Source organism: Calonectris borealis, chromosome 23 (assembly GCF_964195595.1).
Source record: "Calonectris borealis chromosome 23, bCalBor7.hap1.2, whole genome shotgun sequence".
In the NCBI taxonomy this organism is placed as follows: Eukaryota; Metazoa; Chordata; class Aves; order Procellariiformes; family Procellariidae; genus Calonectris; species Calonectris borealis.
In genome coordinates, this window is record NC_134334.1 from 170,164 (window position 1) to 190,087 (window position 19,924).

A 19,924-nucleotide genomic window follows, 5' to 3' on the forward strand; every position below is an offset into this window, starting at 1 on the left:
AGCAATTCTGATGCGTCCCATATGTATTGTTTTTTCTGTGCGAATTAACAGATGCTCAGGTTGATTTCCCTCACTTCAGGGTGACAGATGTTCAAAACTTAGGTAACTAAGAATTTTATTAGCTGCGTACTTTGTTTACATTGTCATAATGCATGCATCACTAGAGTAAGAGTACCACGCAGACTCCTTAACCCCAATATTCACATGTAGATCCACTCTGTCAGACTACCACAAATCAGAACAGAAGATAAGGACCTGAATAAGACCTATGAAATGAAACTATGTAACGATCGCGCGAAGTTTAATTTCTACTGTGCACATCTTGATTCTGCTTAAGGTAAAGGCTCTGATTTTTAAGAAAGAGATAAGAGGGATGTGACAACTCATTCATTTTGGAAGTCAGTATCCAAGCCAAGGCCAATGTGTTGAATTTTAATTTATGGAATAATGATAGAGTTCAGGACTTCTCGTGATTTTTTCATAGACCACCTTCTGCATTGCCTTTTGCTAGGTTTGTTTTACCCAAGCAACCCCTTACTAAAGGGTTCATAAAGGCTACATCTGAAATAACTACAGTGACAGATGGTCTCAGCTCTGCAGAAGCACCTCTGGAGGTGCTGTAGAAGTGTATCTACACCACACTCATTCACAGAACTAGTCATGCAAAAACTAGCACCACAGCATCCAACTTACACTTTGTTTACCTCTCTTCAGAAAAGCTTTTCCTCTCTGATGACTTACCACAACTACCTTTTCTAGTCATTAACAAGGCAGAAAAGAAGAGTGTCTAAGCTACTCATTCCCTTTCAGGTAACCAGACCAGAGGCATGCTTAACAGAAAACATGGAAAAAAACCTCAAGCTTCCTGCTCAAGAGCAGCTGCCACAGATAAGTAGGATTAAGCAATAATACAGCAGCAACTACTGTAAAACAAAGTTATTGTTTATAGAAGTTGGCTCACCAGAAAAATCATGACAATCTACAGAATGACCATATAAGAGCTATATCTGACATTCTAGATTAAAAATATGTATCTATTACTTCCCATGGTAGTCTTTCAGTATGAAATTTTACTTTCATCATTTTCTAGCTTGCTAAAGAGATTTGCCTTTCACTTCTCCAGCTACTGCTTACATTTATGCCTTTATCCTCTCAAAACAAACGGAAATAGCAACTGAAAATTTTAAGTGTTGAAAGCAGGAAATATCAAGGGAACCGAGATCACTGAAAAGGCATGCGCTGCAAAGCAAGCTAGAAATAGGACAACTCTGATCAAAGGACGTCCAGTATCACAGGGATTCCCTTTGCAAAGAGAATCCTTGAATGAAAGGGAATATCATGAATGAAAGTCCATGATATTATTTTTTCACAGAATTCAGACATTTCATTTATTAAATACAGCCAAGTCTGCTATCCATCTCCAAAACAGGGTACAAAAGAGTTTTAAAGCGTCTTGTGATATTACCTGAGCTGTTTTTTTAGAAGACTTGTTACTAACTAGTATTAACAAACCAGGATGTCCAAGATTACTTCAGTAGTTAGTTTTTGGGGCAATTAGCAAATTGCAAAGAGTGGTTTACACATGCCTACAGAACTGTGAGGTGGTTTAAGAGTCCTGAAATAACTTCATATTGCAAAGAAGGGAGAGAAACAAGAACGTAACTGTTGGTACAGAATTCAATTTCCTCTGTGCACAAGTCAGCACAGAAACTATTACAAGTGACACCATTACTAAACATTTTTATTCAGTAGAACAATCAGAAATTCAAGGCAGTGGGGTTTTAGTTAACAAAGCCCATAGGTAAAGTCATTTAACAGTAAGAGACAAAAATTCCATATCATTACATGCACATGAACTAACTCCTCAACTATCTAACAGAGTGAAACCAGGCCTGCTGATGGAAGTATAGAGGCCGTAGGGTAACATCTGCAGGGAAAACCAGAATGACCTTTTCCTGGACTAAAGATTCTCAGGCACAAAAAGTTAAAGCGCCAAACATCCATTAGTCAACACTGAAACACATTTTAAAAAAACATTTGTCCTTTGTATCCATCCATAATAACATTTAGGGCTATTTACACCATCAGCGAGTATGTACAGCAACATACCAGAATTAAAAAAAAAAAAAAGATTACTTTCTTCTCAACACATATATGCAGCCAGACAATTTAAACTTAAGATAACTCATGTTGCATGCGCAGTTCATCCACAGAAACAATTGGTCCCAGTCTTCAAGTCCAGAGCAACAGGAGTACAGCAAAGCATTTGGAAGATGTCTTTGAGCATGTACAGTTCAGCGCAAGCCATCATCACTAGTTGCTACCCACTCTAAGCACATGTCCAGAACACAACATAGTGCAGTCTCACCATTAACACAGTGTGCCCCAATTTGTCAAAAACACAAAGCCTCACTTGCCTGCTCTCCTCCTTTCTTTTGACAGCTTCCACCCTCCCCCCCATATTCTTTTTACTTTCTCTCATGTGCGTAACACATCCAGCCAACTTTAGAGGACCTCTTCATCATTTCTCACATCCAAGGAAAAAAAAACCCACTAAAAATCTCTCCTACTTCATATTCCTTCCATTTCTTTTCACATAACCTTCATTTGTACAGTAATAGAGCAGTTTTTACAATACAAATATGCAGTAGGAGAGCTTACTGTCCTTAAGAACAAGGGCAGATAGGGTACTTTCACCAGAAGCCAATAGAAACCCCAAAAGAGAAAGCAGGAGAACTCAACTGCAGACATGCACCACGTTGTGCAATGAAATCAAGCATTCTTCCTTCTTAGCAATATAAATAACTATTTCAGCTCAAAGAGTAAAGTGGACATATTTTGTTAATCCTATTTAGTTAGCAACTCTCAGTCCTGGGAGTTTGAGGGTCCCGGACTGACATTTGTCCAACAAAGAAATTATTGCACTGTACAGCAAAACTGATCAAAAACCAGGTTCACATTGTTTATGCTGTAATAAAACAGTATCACCTGCAAATGTTCACAAAACAATCTTTACACAGCAGCTTTCACTAAGAATCCTACTGCTCTAACCACTGTGTTTTACCATCACAAATGCTAAGTCTAGCCACAAAATACACTGTCAAATCTGTAATAACCCACATACGATTACTCGAGATGCCCAATAAATCATTACACATGAAGATGGATTTATTTCAACACAAAGTTCAGGAAAATGGACGTTCACGGTAGCAAGTTCTACAACAGTGAAAGCGTTGGTGTTTTTTTCCTTCTGGCAATGCTGAAGGACACGCGTTCCCTGTGACTGCAAAATACTCAGACACCAAACGCGCGGGGCAAGTACCAGCTCCACCTCACTGCTCGGGCGAAGCCGTTGTTACCGCAGAAAAAGCTGCAGCACGCATCAACAGCGAGAAGAGCCACGTTCCTCACCAGCCGACATGGACGGGCAGCACGGAACCCCAGCGCCCCCGGCACCGCCCGCTGCCAGCAGCGGGTTCGGGGCGGGAGGCGGGGGAGCGAGCGCTCCCCGGTGGCGGCAGGACGGCTCTGCCGGCCTCGCGCGGGCGGCGGGGGAAGCGTCCCCAGGGAACAGCTCCCGAGCCGAGGGAAGGGGCTTCCCGCCCCTAGCCCCCGGCCGGTGCGGCGAGGCGCGCAGGTCTCCCCGCAGAGCGGGAGAACCGCGGGCAGCCCCTGCGCGGCAACTGAGCGGGGTGACCGGCCATGGCAGTGTCGGGCATGGGACCCGGACAGGCCGGGGGGCAGCGGAACGAGTAACGGCCGCCATCCTCCGGAAAACGGGGACCCAGTGACACACGGCAGGACAGTGAAGCGGGGGGCGGTGGGCAGTTCCCCTGAAGGAGTAGTGCACCGGCCAGGGAGAACCAAGCAGATGGCCAGGGCAGGAAAGGACGCCGAGCGCTGGCGAACCGGGCGTCCGCTCGGTGAAGCCAGCCGCCACGGGGAAAGCTCGGCGCCGGCAGGGTTGCACCAGCACTGCCTCACATCTCTGCTCGGCGGGCGCTGCCGCCCCGGTACCGCGCGGCACCCGCTGCTCCGCGCGCCGCTGGCAGGAGCGTGGCGCTCTGAGGGGACCGAGTGCGAGCTCCCGCGGTGTCGCGCCGCCTCTGCACCGGCCGCGGTCCCCAGCAGTTCCTCGCTCGGCGCCGCCGGGCCAAGCCACGGGCGGCAGCTCCCCGGCCAGCCTCGCGCCCCGGTCACCCCCGCCCGGAGCCCGCTCGACGAACGCGCCTCTCGCTTAGCCCGGAGGCGGCCGGCCCCGCAAGCCCGGGCGGAGGCGGGGGGGGCGCCGAGGCGGGGGCACCGCCGCGCCGGCAGCGCTGCCCGGAGGGCGCATTGGCGGCCGTTCCCGCAGACGGGCCCAGAGGAGCGGACAGCACTGCCAGCCCCCCGCCGCTGCGGCCCCGCTCCCCGCCGGTGCCCGTGCCCGGCGAGGCCCGCACCCTCGCAGCAGCACCCGCCCGCCTGGAAACCGGCACAGCACCTTTATCGGCCCACGCGCGGCCATCGCCCCTTTAAGGCTGCTCCCGAGGAGAGCGCAACGTGCTGAGGGGCGCGGCGTGGCTCCCTGACGGCTCCGCCCCCTGGTATAAGAGCGGCCGTCCGCGCGCGGCGCGGCAGTGATCGGGCGCTGTCGCGGCTCGGCGCATGCGTGTCGCGCCGGCGGCCGCACGGGGACATGCGGAGCGGCGCGACGCTTTCGGGGTGAGTTATGGCCCCCGCGGCGGCACCTCCCGCCGCCTCGCGCTCGCGCCGCTCGTTGCCATGGCGGCGGGGCGCCCCTCACTGCTGCGGCCTGCCGAGACCGCTCCCGCCCGCCGCGCACCTGAGCCGCCCAGCAGGGCTCGGCCGCGGCCCGCGGCCGCCCCGTACCTGCCGCGCCGGGCCCCGCCGCCGGGGAGAGGAGTGGGGGCCGGAGCCGGCACCTGCGGGTCGCCCGGGCCGTGGCGCCAGGGCTAGTCGGGCCCCTGGCATGGAGCCGCGGTCCCGGCGCGGCCCACGCCAGCGGGCGCGGGGCGAGGCGGCGGGCCGCGGCCCGGGAGGCGCGCCGGGGAGGAGCGGGAGCGCGTTTTCTGCCCTTGTGCTGGCAGAGCGGGCACGGGGGCCCAGACCCGCCGCTGCGCCGCTTACCTGCGGGGTCTAGCGGGGAGGTGTCTCGGGTGCGGTACCCGCTCTTCTCGCCGCGACGGGGAGCGCGCCTTCCCGGGGATGGGAAGCGCTCACGGCAGAAGTCCCTCTGGGTAGGACCCGCCCGGGGTCAGCGGTGCCCGTAGCCACATTCTTGGAAATCAACGTGGCATGCCACGCGTCTCCTTCCTGACCCGAAACAGTATCAGTGTTTCCTCTCACTCGCCTCCGAGCTGCTCCTCTCGCTCCTGTGAGTAAACAGAGACCGCGTTGTGGGCTCAGGCTCTGTGCTTCGCACTCTAATTTAGGATGGTTTAATTTAGAATAAACATTTCTTCATGACTTAGTACCCCAGTACACTTACTCTCGATTTTCTAAAATAGCCAGTCTGTGGTGTTTAAATCTGGAGACTTCAAGTATTTACAGTGCATCTCTCGAGCATGTATGCCTGCTGTGGACATGCGCTACGTTGGTTACGCAAAGCGAGCAGTCCAGAGTGACTCTGGGACTTCAGTGGTCTCGTGTCACTAGTGCGTAGGCTAAGGACCCTACACAGGTATTGCTGACGCAATAAGCAAAAAACTTGCTATGCTTGATCTAAAGATAACAGTACTTAATTATATATTGATAAGCTGGACGGGAAAGGCTCTGGAGGCAAGGTCTCTTTGGTAAGTTTGGGGATACTTGAATCTTTGTCATACTGGAATGACAGGTGAACGATGCGAAACGCATTTGTGAATTGCATTTATAAGCTAGTAAAACTTTCAAAGAGAAAACCAAACTACTCAATTCGCTCATGTTACTTTATGCACAAACCTGGTTTTCTTTCCTTAGCAATTTACCTATATGGGACAATTTTTTAACTTTTTTTTTTTTTTAAATAGAAACCTATCTTTTGAGGGGGCGTATGTTCTTGGTGAAGCCCTTTGTCTGCCATTCTCTGCAATACAGGAATTATTTCAGAGGAAAACAGTTCCACTTCTCTGGAAAAGAGAAGTTTCCACTAGTGGAAAACAGAATTAAAACTTATCACAGCGTGTCTAACACTATGGTTATGACTCTGAGTCAGCTATAAAGGAATTTTTATTTCCTGAATGTAAGCTGGCTATATTCACATTAAAATTTTCAGAAGGGTGAAGTACCATACCTTAAGCATGCATCTGAAATCTGACAAGCAGAGGCAAGGCAATTGTCTTGCTATTTAATTATTAGTTTTCTACTGGCAATTTACAGGTTCCTCCCAGTTGCTGTGTAGGACCGTGAAATGGCAGCCTAAATTTTAACTGAATATATTCCAAAATAGCTGACTAGTATAATCTAAATACATTGTTTGTCTGCTGTTTAGTTGATTTGTCAGTTTAAAATTATGCCCATCATCATCTGGGGTATATCTATAGAATTAATTTTATTTGCAACCTCCTATGATTTGAGCAGTATTTTTATCCATCTTCACTAAGTGATCATAGTCTCAAATTTTCTACCACAGAATGGTCCATTTCTGGATGGCAGAATGCATAGAAAAATCTCTCAAAGCTAAGAATATGCCTTATTTATATAATAATTGTAAAGAATATAATTCCTATAAATGGAAAAATCTTCTGAGGCCTGTATCTGAGCATGATTTGGCTTGTGACTCAGAGAAATACTGAACTGCACTGTGGAGGTTTGGTGTGTAGTAAATAAGATCTAATTATTTATTAAATTAATAGATTTAAACTAACCTTCTCGTGAGGCTGTTTCTGCTAGGTATTGTTTACGGAGCATTCATCTAGTTGCAAAGACAAAAGCACTTAGGAGATGATATGACCACTAGAGAACAAGGATTTTTTTTTTTAAGTATATGGAGTTCTGGAAAGTATACGAACAGCTTTTAGGCTTTTTAAAGTCCAATTAGAAGTCTGAAATACTTAGATATTAAAAGGGGTGGATCTATTTCAGGTACTTACATTAAATAGAAAGTCAAAGGAAAAAAAGGAAATTACATCACATTGTCAAATAAGGAACAGCTAGCTGGAGTGGATGACTTGTAGTGCAAAAATGTGCCCCTCCTCCTGTGAATTGCTTCTGAGATTTGTTAAAGATATGTGGTGGCAAGGTGAGCAAAAATAGGTAGTGAATTTAAGGTAGCCACACTTATTCCCCTCCCAGAAGTGGTAAGTAGGTCTTACTTTCCCCCTCCTTTCCCATTTCTTACAAGAAGTATATAAGCTGCTTGTCAAGAGTGTTGCCTTTATAAAATCTGTCCAAAATTTGTGCAGGCATTCAAAAATCTGTACAGCAAATTGTTGTCTTCCATACCCATTAAGTGAAACATTCTAGAGCATGCTTTGATCTACTGTGCATACCAGAAAGGTTTTCTTTATTATGAACCTGACTCGCCTCAAATACTTGGTTGCGTTGCGGCTGGGAGAGCAGGGAACAGAGTAACAAAATTCTCTGTCTGATCAGTGATAGGTGTTGAGCTAAAATATATGCAAATGCTTCTTAGTTTCTAAATAGAGGATTACTGTTGCTATAACACAAGTATTTAGTGATACGTATCAGTTTGAAAACTGTATTTTTGGGACATCTTATGTAACTCAAACTTCGTCTCACAAAAATCTTCCGATATATTCCCATATACATTCCTCACTATGTAGATGCCTTACTGTTTATGGATGCATTTGACCATTTTCGGCTTATACATATCCATCCTATTATTCACCACTCATCAGTTCAAGTCTGAAGGTATAATTTGGCCTTGTTTAAAAAAAAAAAAAAAAAAAATCAATCTCATCTCCAATATTTAGAATAATTCCTATTTGTTAATGTGAGCAGGCGTGAGTGATTAAAAAGTATTTCCTTTGCACAGTTACCTTGCCTTACAGTGGATGGTGTTGATAGCTTCCTATGCACTGACAAACCTTTGAATTGCCTTGGCTTGTATCTGCCCTGTAGTAATTACTAGCTATAGTTTTAGTTTGAACTAACTCAGTTTCTTTTGAATAACACTGAAGCTGTAGCATCTTCAAAAGTGCTCAAAGTGCTTCGATCTTTCTAAGTTCCATAATCTATGCATAACTAGGCCAGACAAGCAGAGTAACTGCAAACCCATTTTGTGCAAATGAGTGGCAAACAAGCGTGAGATCCAGAACGCTTCATTACTGCATAGTGTCCATTTTCTTTAGCAAATGTAGTTTGATTTTATTTATGGTTAAGTTTAGATCCTTAAGCCTTTAAGGAGGCAGGATTGGGCCAAGAGTTACAGTGGAAACTGTTGGTGTTTATATCTTCATGATTGACTTTGTAAATTTTTTTTTTTTTGAAAGCCAATTACTAGAAAATAGTAGCCTCATGAAATATGTACTGCTCAGCTTTAGTAAGAGCACACTGTATAAAATACAGTTTGTAGCCCTCAATTACATGTCCTCATGGCTCCCTCTTAAGATACTGTTTCTTCAAACAAGCTTATGCATGTTTTAAAATAGAAGCACCAACTCTCTAGACTCCACTGAAAAAGTAACTAGGTGATTTAGTGAAAGAGCATATGCCTTACCTCTCTTGATACTCCTAGCTATGGAGGACAGTTTCATAGCTCTGTCCATTCACAACTCCCCACTGAAATGTCAAGGCAGATCACCTTCTGTGAATTCACAAAGAAGTTATTGTTAGAAGCAAGCAAGTTTTATGGCTGCAAAATTTGTCTGTGCTTTATTTTTAAAAAAGTTGATTGAAACAAGTGAAAATTACCTTTTCCTAGAGTATGTAAATATTTAAGTCCATTTCAGAAGTTGAGCTTAGCATTCCAGAAGGATTTCAGAGAGGTGATTGTGCAACTATCAGTCTTGAGAGCCGAGATTTAGACAGCACTCAGAAAGCTGACATAGTAATTACTAGCAGTGGTTTTGGCGTGGGATCTGATGGAGGTTGGGCTTCTTAACAAGCCCTGCAAGGGTTGTATGTTATCATAGCAAGCACATTACATGTGCTCTCAAACTACAGCAATGCCACCCCCCCCTTCCTGTCTCATTTTTTATATCATAATCAATGTCTCGCTCATGATCTTGTCAGATCTTGTATGTGCGCTGAGGTGGAGTACTATCATTTGCTGATTAATCGGTGTTCTGTATCAGTGATTTTTCAACTTGTGACTTGCATTTGACTTCAATAAATACTGAAATGGAAGCGTAAACTCCTTCATAAGCATTAGCCTTAAGTTCACGAATTCATTCTCCTTCATTTCTTTTGCAGATTCATTGCTAATAGGGTAGGATCTGTGAGGCATGAAAAACCACTGCTCAATACAGTGAGCTGATGTGATGGACATTTTATTTGCAAATTGTGTTAACATGATAGGAAGTAATTTTAGAATTGGTGCTATACTTGTACTGTGCTGCTTAAGTCTTTTTGACAAATGGATTTCTTTAGTCTTCTGCTCCCCCATAAGCAATGGTTCTGCTTGCACTTACAGAACTGGAAGGAAGAACTGCTGTTACAGGACTACTAGAGATTTTGAACTCATTTGCTAATCAGAACTACATTACTGCTTCCTGGGGCTGTATGTTTATGTTTAATTTTACTATGAAAATCTGCAATTCCCATTACTGGGAAGGGTCCAACTTGACTGTGTAATGCAAAAATTTCCAGGGTTAAGCTAGCTTTTAAGGAGATTGTCTGAAAAGGAAGAACATAGTCTTTACTAAAATCAGGAGGGCTGAAGTAAGTAGGACTAAGACTAATGCTCTGCTGCAGCAGACAGAACACTGGTTTGGGCCTCGTTCACTTCTATTAAAGCTAATAGCCTCTTGTCTAGAGTTCTTAAATGCCTGGCTAAAATACACTGGGTAGTGAATAAAAAAATCTCACTTCTGTTGACACAAGGGTGATCACTGGTAGTCATGATCAAGAAAACTATCACACTCTTAAAGAGAACGTGATTAGGTCTTGCACATTATAAACATACATACAGTCAGAAACTATTTTGCATGTACTATTTGCTTGGATGGTCAATACTGGTTCCAATTCAAATTTGGAAAAGCATAGCAGAGTTGTTCTTTCTCAAACAATTGTTTATAAAAGGCAAATAGTGGTGTTAGATTGCAAATTAATCCTGGGGCACCTGGTTTACAGTCCTGCTTAGGAGTCTGCCCATCCCTCATGTTGCAAATAAGTAGTTGACTTTTAACTTTAACTTTAATAAGTAGTTTGACTTTTAACATAAGCGGTTGACTTTTCTTTAGGTGGAATTTTTTCTTTTGGGGGGGTGGGAGGGTTGGGGGGGTGGGGGAAGGGGGGGAAGGGGGAGAGGAAGAAGGAAGTTCGTGTTAAGGAACGGGTCACATTCTTGATTCTCTAGAAAGATACAAATTAAACTGTTTTGGGTGGGTTGTTTGGGTTTTTTAATTTTTTTTTTTATTTCCCTTTTTTTTAAAAAAAAACCCAGAAATATTGTACTTGCTGAATTTAGGATATTTGTGTAGATGAAACACAGACCCAGAGAACATCTTTGCTTATAGTCTTGGACTTAATTTCTCCTGCTTTCAGAACGTAGACTACTTTTACACTGTCGTGTGTCTCCCCCCGCCCCCCCCCCCAAGAATCCTAAACAAAGCCCTGTGAGTCAACTTGTTCCTTAGACTATGATTACTTATTCAATACAAAGCAATTGCCAACACATTTTTTGTTGTAAATGGGCCAGATAAAGCATTGTTCACACATTCAAAATAAATCTGAATACAGCAGGACAGTTTAAGTTGAGATTACTTCAAATCACTAGATTTCCAGTTTGTTTGAAATAGCTAGAAGACTTGAGGCTGATTTGAAGTATCTTAATGCTTAAGTTTGTTAATAATAGCAACTGCTTTATATAAAAGACATTTTGGAGTTCTGATTTAAGTAGCCAGTAATCCTGTTTATTGGAGCAAAGGCCATTTGTTAGGCTATTGAAGGTAATGCTTAAAAACAGACTAGGCTGTTATATGTTGGCTACACTGGAAACCATAAACTCATTAGCAAAAAGATACAACTAAAGATAGATGGCTACTAGAAAGTTAAAGAGATTGTTCTGGAAAACTTATTTTGCCTGAATAACTGGCAGTTTATGTAGACAAACTGAAGTTGTTAATGCAGAGTTGCCATATATCAATAGCTTTACTGAACATATTTTTCTTTTTTCTATACAGTTTAATTCTGTAAGAGAACTTACCTATTCTGTACTTTAGTTTTGCAGTCAGACACAAAATAACAAGTTTGTAAAGTTTTCCTATTGGCAAGTATTAGGACAGGCAGCCTTTCCACAGAGCTATTTAATTCCTTGAAATACTGAAATTTCAGGTGAGAGATGAACTCATCAAGTTTGCATTTCTGATATTTATGTCCTTCTCTCTTTTGAAGGGAATGAAAACTGCAGGAAACCTGTCAAGGACTGTGAATTTCTAGGGTGGTGAGACATCACTAGAGAGCAGTGCACAATGTCAACTGCAGGAGTTGCTGCTCAGGAGATGAGAGTCCCATTAAAAACTGGATTTCTTCACACTGGTCAAGGCATGGGGAGTCTGAAAACCTGCTGGGGTAGCCACAGTGGATTTGAAAAGTGAGTGAGGCTAAAATTTCATCTATTGCACCTTCAAGTATATGAGATGAGCATTAAGAATACTTGTACCAGTACCAACCTATGGTTTATTTACAGTGAAGGCTTTTTTTTTTTTAGTACTTTCTTTAATGTGGACCCTATAGCAGTGGCATACAATTTGAATCCATCAACAGAGCAACATTTACCATCCATTGGTAAGTATAAAGACTAACACGTATGTGTTTAGGTATGGATTTGTCTTGGGAAAAAAAAAAACCTCAAGTCTTCACTAAGGCACGAAATGCGTTCTCATTCTGGATATAAGGCTGCCCTCTGGTGATGGAATGCAAACATGTCAAGAAAATACTACTATTCAAGCCCAACCAAAAAAAAAAACAAACCCAAAACATTTAAAACAACATGATCAAGTTAAAACAAACAAATAAACCTTTTCCTTGTACTCAAAGGCCTCTGAGTTGCCATTGCACTTCTGACAGAAAAGCCATTTAGTAAAATAGCACTGGTTCCATCGTAGTCCTCTGCTGGGATCTTTGTAGCTGTAGCTCTGTTCTGTTGCTTATGCTTGGGGTCTCTTCAACTACCTCATTTAACTGGAGCACTGGCCTAAAACAATAAGGTAATCTGTTTCTCTCTTAACTAAACGCATAAATTCACAACCAGAAAAGATCTACAATAGCTAAGTTTTGCTACTGGAGTCATTAAGCAGCCATTACTTATTGTTGCATTAGAAGGAACTAAATAGTTAAATATGCAGTGGCAAAGTCATCCTCTAGAGTGTTACTTAGAAAAGTGTTTCTAAGACTTTCTCACCTTTTTAGGGCACTCTTCCAACCATGCTTCTGTGAATGACCACAGCTTTGCTGAAAGTTGCATTCAAGTCCCATCTCAGAAATCCAGTCCACCTCCTGTAAGTCCCAAAAATGAACAGCCGATTTCAAGATATGAAGACCATCTCGTTCCTGGCTTTAGTAAACTGTCATTAACCATGGGCTGTGTTTCTGAAGAAACACCTCCTCACATGCCAATAAAAAATGGGCCAATTCAATTTCTGTCTGCATCTTCCAATGACCGTAGCTCCAGGCCGCTACCCCCCCTGCCTATTTCTGAAAACCTTACTCCAGATGAGGTTGACAAAGAGGTGGAATTCCTGACTAGCTCAGATACTGACTTTCTGTTAGAAGATTATGAACTTCCTCCTTTTAAATCCAGTGCTCCAAGCCGGCGGAGCTTTAGGGGCTGTGGACAAATCAACTATGCATACTTTGATACTCCAACAGGACCAAAACCAGAAGATGCCAACCCTACACAAAACCTAAATGGATACATATCCAGTATTTATCCTCCTCCACAGCAGCTGCATCGACGTTTGCGAAGGTCCCATTCCGGGCCAGCTGGATCTCTTAATAAACCAGTAGTAAGACTATCTGGACACTTAAACAGATCTTCTCCAAACTCTGATGAAGATAAACCAGAGATTCCACCAAGGGTTCCCATACCTCCAAGGGCTCTCAAGCCAGATTACAGAAGGTGGTCAGCAGAAGTTGCTTCTAGTGCGTACAGTGATGAAGACAGGCCTCCAAAAGTGCCCCCAAGAGAACCTTTGTCACGCAGCAATTCCCGTACGCCGAGTCCCAAAAGCCTGCCATCATACCTCAATGGGGTTATGCCCCCCACCCAGAGTTTTGCACCTGATCCTAAGTATGTCAGCAGCAAAGCTCTACAAAGACAAAATAGTGAAGGATCTTCCAACAGGGTCCCTTGCATTCTTCCGATTATTGAAAATGGTAAGAAGGCCAGTTCAACACACTACTACCTGCTGCCTGAAAGGCCTCCATATTTGGACAAGTATGAGAAATTCTTCAGAGAAGCAGAAGAAAGTAGCTCTAACACAGAGGTTCAGTCCTGGTCTGGTGACTGCACAACCACCTCAGCCCCAACAAAACCGGACTCAAAACCTAGAATGGACATAGCTGGTCATCTGAAACGAAAACACCTGTCTTACGTGGTTTCCCCGTAGTCTCTGGGAGCACAGTCTCAGCTCAGTTGTTCAGGATGGAGCTGAACTTTATCTAATATTACAAAGTTCTTAAGGTTCTCAGATAACGGAGTAGGACCAGTTTGTCCTTGAAGAACTGGAAAGCGGACGGTAAAGTCCTCTTATGCTGCGTATCTCCGACATGTTTCTTAAGACTATTTTTTGTCTTGGTATGTATAGCTGAAAACCTACAAAGATTCCATAGAAACATATGGAGGGATAGTAGTCACAGTTGGCCAGTTATATGCTACCTAGATGAACGTATTTGGTAGTCATGTTATCAAAAAAAAAAAAAATCTAGCTTTGCTTATGAGTCACTTATAAAGCTGACAACAGAGCAGATAAGGCAGTACAGTTTTTGTATCAGGCATTTCCAAAATTTCTTTCACACAGTAACTCTGCTGAGAACAGACTCTATCCTCTTTGACTAGGGTATGCCAACCTGGTAAGAAGGTAACTGCAAGGTCTGATATCCACTTCAAGACTTGGCAAGCATATGGGAAGTGCATTTTGAAAGATGAATCTATTTTACAATGTAATTTGACACAAATAGACTTTTAAAGTGAGTTAGGTTTTGTGGATTCTTTCAGTTGCTAGACACACTTGGCTCAATTTGCAGTTTTTCCTAGGAGAGACTTGGACCAGCTATTGCTAAGCCTCTGCTTCTGCTGTTTTCCTGCTGGATCCTAGAAACGCCTGAAAGTGTTCTGAAAGTGGCAGAGGATATGAGCAGCTATACAGTTGCTATTAAGTAGGCAGTAACAACTACATGCTCACCTAGAGTCTGAAATTCTGACTGTATTAAAGACAGGAACACAGCACAAGCTGGTCTTGTGTTTTGGTTTCTATTCAGTATTTTAAGAGAGGAGGAGGGTATGAGGAAAAACATGATTCCATTTATGAACAGTGTCAGTCCCATCTCTCATTGCTTCAGATGCTGCTTCTTGCTGTTTAATTTTTCCTCATTGTGCCTCAGCGATCCGCTGAGGTTGATTGAGGTGCCACATTTGTGCATTAGCAGTTTCTCATACTCATTTTGATTACATTTATCTTCTTACAGATAAGCACAAGAGAAAGGGTGCTCATTAACGGAGGTACACAAAATGAATGTGTTCCTCCTAACAAATAAACAAGCTGTTTACAGTTTAAACTGCTGAATGAGATGTTTGAGCTATTTTAAAGCTTACTTTTTATTTGTTTTATTATTTTAGTACAAACTAAATGAAGGTGAAATACATGCTATAGAAATGCACTGATATTTCTGCATCGTGTACAGTATTGAATAAAAAAGAATTCACTTTGTATTTTGAATATTGTCATGTCTTGAGTTTAATAAAGTTATAAAATACTTATTTATGATACATTTTGGTTTTTGCTTTATTGAATAGTGTACGTCATTGTGCATTTGAGTTCTGCATTTACTGGAAAGTTCAAAGTGAATAATGTTAAATGTGCAACAAATGTTGAATTCAGCTTGCATTTGATTAAGATTTCTGCAGAAGTGTTCAATAACTGACATCGCACACCATTAATTTTAATTCCTCCTTACTAATTGGTAGCATGGTGTCTATAGTTTTGGGCTGGCAATAAAGCATCCTGCAAGATTAAGTTATTCGGCCTATCGTTATTAATAACCTTTGTTATTTCTAGAGTCACCCATAGCATGTTAGGCACCATCGTACGGAAAAGAGAGGGCAGTAGTGTTTCTGTCTTCAATTTCTCACCTGTTAAAAAAAGAACTAAATTGTATATTAAGGGTGACTGAAGAGGATCTACTCATATTCTGAGGATGAAAAAGCTTGAGCGTAACATGGTAATTTTTTTTTTCTTCTTAAGAGGAGAAAGAAATTGCGAATACTTATCACAAAGCAAGTATATTTAACTGTAGTATGTGAGCAATGGGTAAGGTTACTGAAGATACAAAGCATCACACAACTTCGATCCTTTAGCTGTGCATGCAGGTAAATACTTGCCTTGATCTGGCAGTCTGAAGTCTTCACATTTTCTGTGAGTGAGCTTATTTCAGAGTAAAGCAGGTTACCATCCTTGGAATTATACTCAGTGGAAAAAATGTCAGATGCAGTTTTTCAGTAATGCCTGATTATAGCTTCTATAGCTGGGGAGATTGCTAAGCTTCATTTATGTAAGTACTTAAAAACCTACTGCTGTGCCATAACACCGCTAAGAACCCACGCAGATTGGCCTCCAAAACATAAACAAGTTATCTAATCCTGTGTAAGGCTGTTGATTATAATATTCATCCCACTGAAAGCTCTGCTTCCCCTCCACCCCCTAGATTTTTTTAAGGTAGAAGAAGTCAGATTGGTACTTGCAATCTTCCCCTTAAATCTGAGCAGCTTTAACCCTGGGACCCCAAAATAATATACCTGACATGATGGCTGCTGCAGCAAACAGATCAACACTGCTAAGCTGCAGCTCATTCCTTGTCCATTGTGAGACTTAGCACAGACTCAGTAGTTGTCATTTCAGTAGAACTCGGTCTAATACCAAGCAACTGCCCTGCAAATCTCTTCTAGCTTTTGCTTCTAGGTCCCACTCCATTCCCAATACTTGGAACCCTCCTTTTTAGCCTAGGTTCCTGTGCTTGAACAGACTGCTCTTTTCCCCTTAACCTGGAAGCACCTGAATTCCCAAAGGCCTCAGGTCTCAGTTCTGCCCTTAATAGCATTTACTCTCAAATTAGTAGCAAAGCCACTCTTGGATAGGAAAAAGAAGAAAGCTTCCCCATCCAGATACCTCAGAGTAAGCGTCTTCCCTGCTTTCAGTGGGATTGTTTTGGCTTAAAGCGTTCGGGGAAAAGCCACTCGGCTAGTGTGCACACTGAGAAACGAACCCCTCTTGACAGGGAAGCCAGCCCAGGCATCCTGTTATTACTGGATGTGTAAGGCATTGCATTTGGATGAAGTGTGAGTCTGAGCCATCACACTTGCTGCTAGGTCTCATTCACCGTTCTCTTTGTGAATACAGTGATGGGATAAGCTTTCTGTCCTAACTCATTACACCTCACACCGGCCTGTTAGTATTGCTTAGTATTTGCACAAGGCAAGCCAAAGAGACTTCTAAAGTGACTAAGAGCTGAAAAAGTCTTTGGTATAAAATGGGTTATTTGTTATTTCCCCAACCCCGCACCCCGGCACTTATTTTCACTTCTGTTAGCAGTGGAAGTTCCCTAGTCATTAGGCTAAAACCTTTTCTGCTAATGTAGCAGCAAGATATTTTTTACTTCCTCAGAATAAGATCTACTTCTGAGTACAACCTATTTTCATATTTATAGTGCTGAAAAGCTTAAAAACCTTATAAAACTTGTGCTTTTGAATGGTCTTACATAACCTTTTCTGAAATTCCAAAAAAGTGTAAGACTTTTAACCTAACCTCCATTATCGTTTTTCTCCTAGAAAAAAAAAGAGAATTGCATACTCCTTTCCTGAAAGTACTGGTATTGTCTACTCAGTCCTGAGTATTAAAAAAAAAAAAAATTACTCTGCAGTGATGCTATCTTTCCTACTGTGTGTCAGCTGAATAACAGCACAGTGTTAAGTCTCATTCCAGAAGTTAAATGATGAACTTAAGTTTAGTGCAACTAACTGAAGTAAAACAGACTGAACCCAAATTGAAAATAGTGACTGGAACTGCTTGGCTATGAGCAAGACATTTAAGCAGGTTACAGAGCTCACATGCCTCTTCAGTATGAGGAAAGTCATTTATAGGCAAGCCTTACAGTATTTAAATAACTTGGCCATTTTCCCTTTAAAAATCCAAAGTAATAAGGTTTCACCGAGGACTTGGTCCACAGTTCAGTGGTTCTCTCTAGGTGACGATGAGGGGGTCACTGACAAAGGCAGGTGGAAGCCTTGCTTGTATATTCTTAGACATCAGATTCCTGTGCTTTGGGGGACAAAGTTTGCATGATCCAAAAATTGTATTCTGTTTTCCAAGTGAGTAATTAAGGCTGTAGAGCTGTGGGGGAAGCTTTGCAAGTTCTGGCCAGAAGACGTTTCTCTGCTCATCCCCTGACACATGATAAGACTTGTCAGGACACAACATGATTTTGCAACAGTCTGATCCCGTTTGAATATTTAGAGTTTGGGCTCCCTGGGCAAGGCCTGACAGCTCGCCTCTGAGGAGGAAGCCCCTTGCCAGATAGATTTGACTGGAATAATCACACTTTGAAGCAGTTATGACTTGATACACTTAAGTCTGAAGAGTCAAGGAATTTGTGTTAAAGCAGGGAAGAAAGATGTGCATCTAAGGAACAGCAATGCTTCCCACAGCCTCCTGATTCAAGAAGTGGGCTACGCATACTGCTGCCCCCTCCCCAGCAGTCTCTTTCTTGCCTCAGCAGCACTGTTGTGACCACCCAGCCATGTTAGTGAGGACCCAGGAGGCAGCTGTGCTGGGGCAAAGGGAGTTGTACCGCGAGAAACTACAGAGGGCTGGATCCAGTGCAGCCCTACAGTGAACCCTTGATCATTGAGCAGACCTCAGCGAGATGTGGCTGGCAGCAAAGTTGGTGAGAAGGGGTGTGTGGGGGAGGGATGACCTCTCCCCCAGGCTCAAAACTGCTGATACACAAGCAAAAGCACACTTTAAGTAACCAGTGGAAGCAAGAAGCATCTGTCATCTCTACCCTGTGTAAGGGTCAGTGTTGCCTAGTGCTGCTTGGCTGCTCTGATGTTGGCAAAACACCCCCACTTGGTGAGTTTCAGACTAGCAAATCAACCCAGAGGAGCTGAGCCTAGCTGGTAACTAAAGGATAGGATGTTTGCCTCAACATACATTTTCCTGAATGGAGGAGGCTGTGTTAGCACCTGGTGACTTGAAAAACCCATTAGCTTAACTTCTCCACCATGTTAACTTGCTCTTAATAATGTCAGGAAGTAACACACAGCTGTAGTGGGAGGTCATTTAAAAACCTCTTGATTGTCAGTTTCTGTTGCGTCATAAGAGATAACACAGAAAATACACCTGATTTGGAAGCATGCCGATTGACAGCATAACTAAATTCTGCAGTCATTTAAGATTACTGATCGTTGTTGTTGCTGTCACTATTAGTTTTCCATTCACTCCCAGACTGCAATAGGTACAGTTGCTACTGTACTGAAACTGCAGAAGAGCTCTCACTGAGATTGCATTTCCTCCTGCTGCAGCCTTGGTTTTGTTTTTAAACAGTCCAAGTGAAGTGGTAGGTTTGACATGATAAAGGAAAGCATCCATCTACTCCAGGACAAAGACATCAATTTTGCAAGGGCAATTATTACAGCAGGGAGTAGTTGCTGATGGTGTTCAAACGAAGTCTTGTCAGGAATTCGGGGTTAAGATGATGACCAGATCAGTCATGGTGGAATTCCCACCCTTCAAACTCATGATTACAGACCGCAGCCCTTATAAACACTTTTAATAGTATTACAAGCTGTATGTTAAATACATGCTCTCTAGATTACTGTCTAGAAGGAAATTTGAGATGGAGGTAACAAGATGCACCATTTTATCTGCTTGTAGCGTCTCTGCAGTTAGGTGACTTATTGATTTTTTGTGTGTGTGTGTGTTGAGTGTTCCTGGGGTAAACTTTTTTATTTTTTTAAAGTAGCCTAATCTTTCTTTTCTTGATAGCTTGCTTTCCAAAGCAGGTTATATTCATTTAGAACTGAAAACATATAGCAAATTTTCTGTTTCACATAGCTTCTTGGCACTGAAAATCTAGCACACAAAGTTTAATTATACTTATTAATATTTGTTAAATAGCACTGCAGAGATTTCTGGCTGCTGAGCTTGTGATTAGCATTTGTAAGCTGAAAGAGGTGTTACCCCCACCCATCCTGCATTGTAATTCAGGCGTTGCATAATCCCCGCCCAAATGCCTATTTTCATCCACACAGCTCATTATTTTTTCTGAATCATATATGGAAACCACACCCGTGATGGCTCATAGATTCTTGCTATATTATTTATATATTGGTGTGCACCTTGATCCCAGTTGCGGTTAATTTTGGAAAAGGTGTTAGGTATTCCAAATTTTAAGTGGCATGCCACTGAAACATGGGAACATGGGAATTACTGCTATTCATTTCCTTACAAAGTGATTCAGAGGAAGAGATGCTTCTATGTTTAAAACCTGCAGCTTCTTGCTGAAGATTAAAACTGTCATCCACAAATTGTTAGCATGTGAAAGC

The 19,924-nt window shown here is 42.9% G+C and overlaps 1 protein-coding gene and 1 long non-coding RNA gene across 4 annotated transcripts; one reads left to right on the plus strand and one right to left on the minus strand.

Annotated features, from left to right (window-relative positions):
• Positions 1-4,618: 4,618 nt before the first annotated feature.
• ERRFI1 (ERBB receptor feedback inhibitor 1) lies at positions 4,619-15,094 on the plus strand. Of its 3 annotated transcripts, none has more exons than XM_075172110.1 (4): positions 4,619-4,704; positions 11,500-11,698; positions 11,816-11,892; positions 12,517-15,094. In XM_075172110.1, the coding sequence occupies exons 2-4, from the start codon at positions 11,577-11,579 to the stop codon at positions 13,713-13,715; spliced, it is 1,398 nt and encodes a 465-aa protein (XP_075028211.1). In that variant the 5' UTR covers positions 4,619-4,704; positions 11,500-11,576; the 3' UTR covers positions 13,716-15,094. The 3 variants fall into 3 exon arrangements, with proteins under 3 accessions (XP_075028211.1, XP_075028210.1, XP_075028209.1); XM_075172109.1 differs by lacking the exon at positions 4,619-4,704 and adding an exon at positions 5,313-5,377; XM_075172108.1 differs by lacking the exon at positions 4,619-4,704 and adding an exon at positions 9,288-9,664.
• LOC142092294 (uncharacterized) lies at positions 5,312-12,594 on the minus strand. Its single transcript, XR_012676999.1, has 4 exons — positions 12,509-12,594; positions 12,126-12,301; positions 8,663-8,749; positions 5,312-5,375 (listed from the first exon to the last, which is right to left on the minus strand). It is a non-coding gene; the product is annotated as an uncharacterized LOC142092294 (long non-coding RNA).
• Positions 15,095-19,924: the final 4,830 nt, after the last annotated feature.

Bases quoted from the DNA above. Each gene is read 5' to 3' on its own strand.
- ERRFI1 (XM_075172110.1), top strand. From the start codon at position 11,577: ATGTCAACTGCAGGAGTTGCTGCTCAGGAGATGAGAGTCCCATTAAAA. The intron at 11,699-11,815 runs GTGAGTGAGGCT...TTTTTTTTTTAG, and splicing joins AGCCACAGTGGATTTGAAAA to TACTTTCTTTAATGTGGACC. The intron at 11,893-12,516 runs GTAAGTATAAAG...TCACCTTTTTAG, and splicing joins GCAACATTTACCATCCATTG to GGCACTCTTCCAACCATGCT.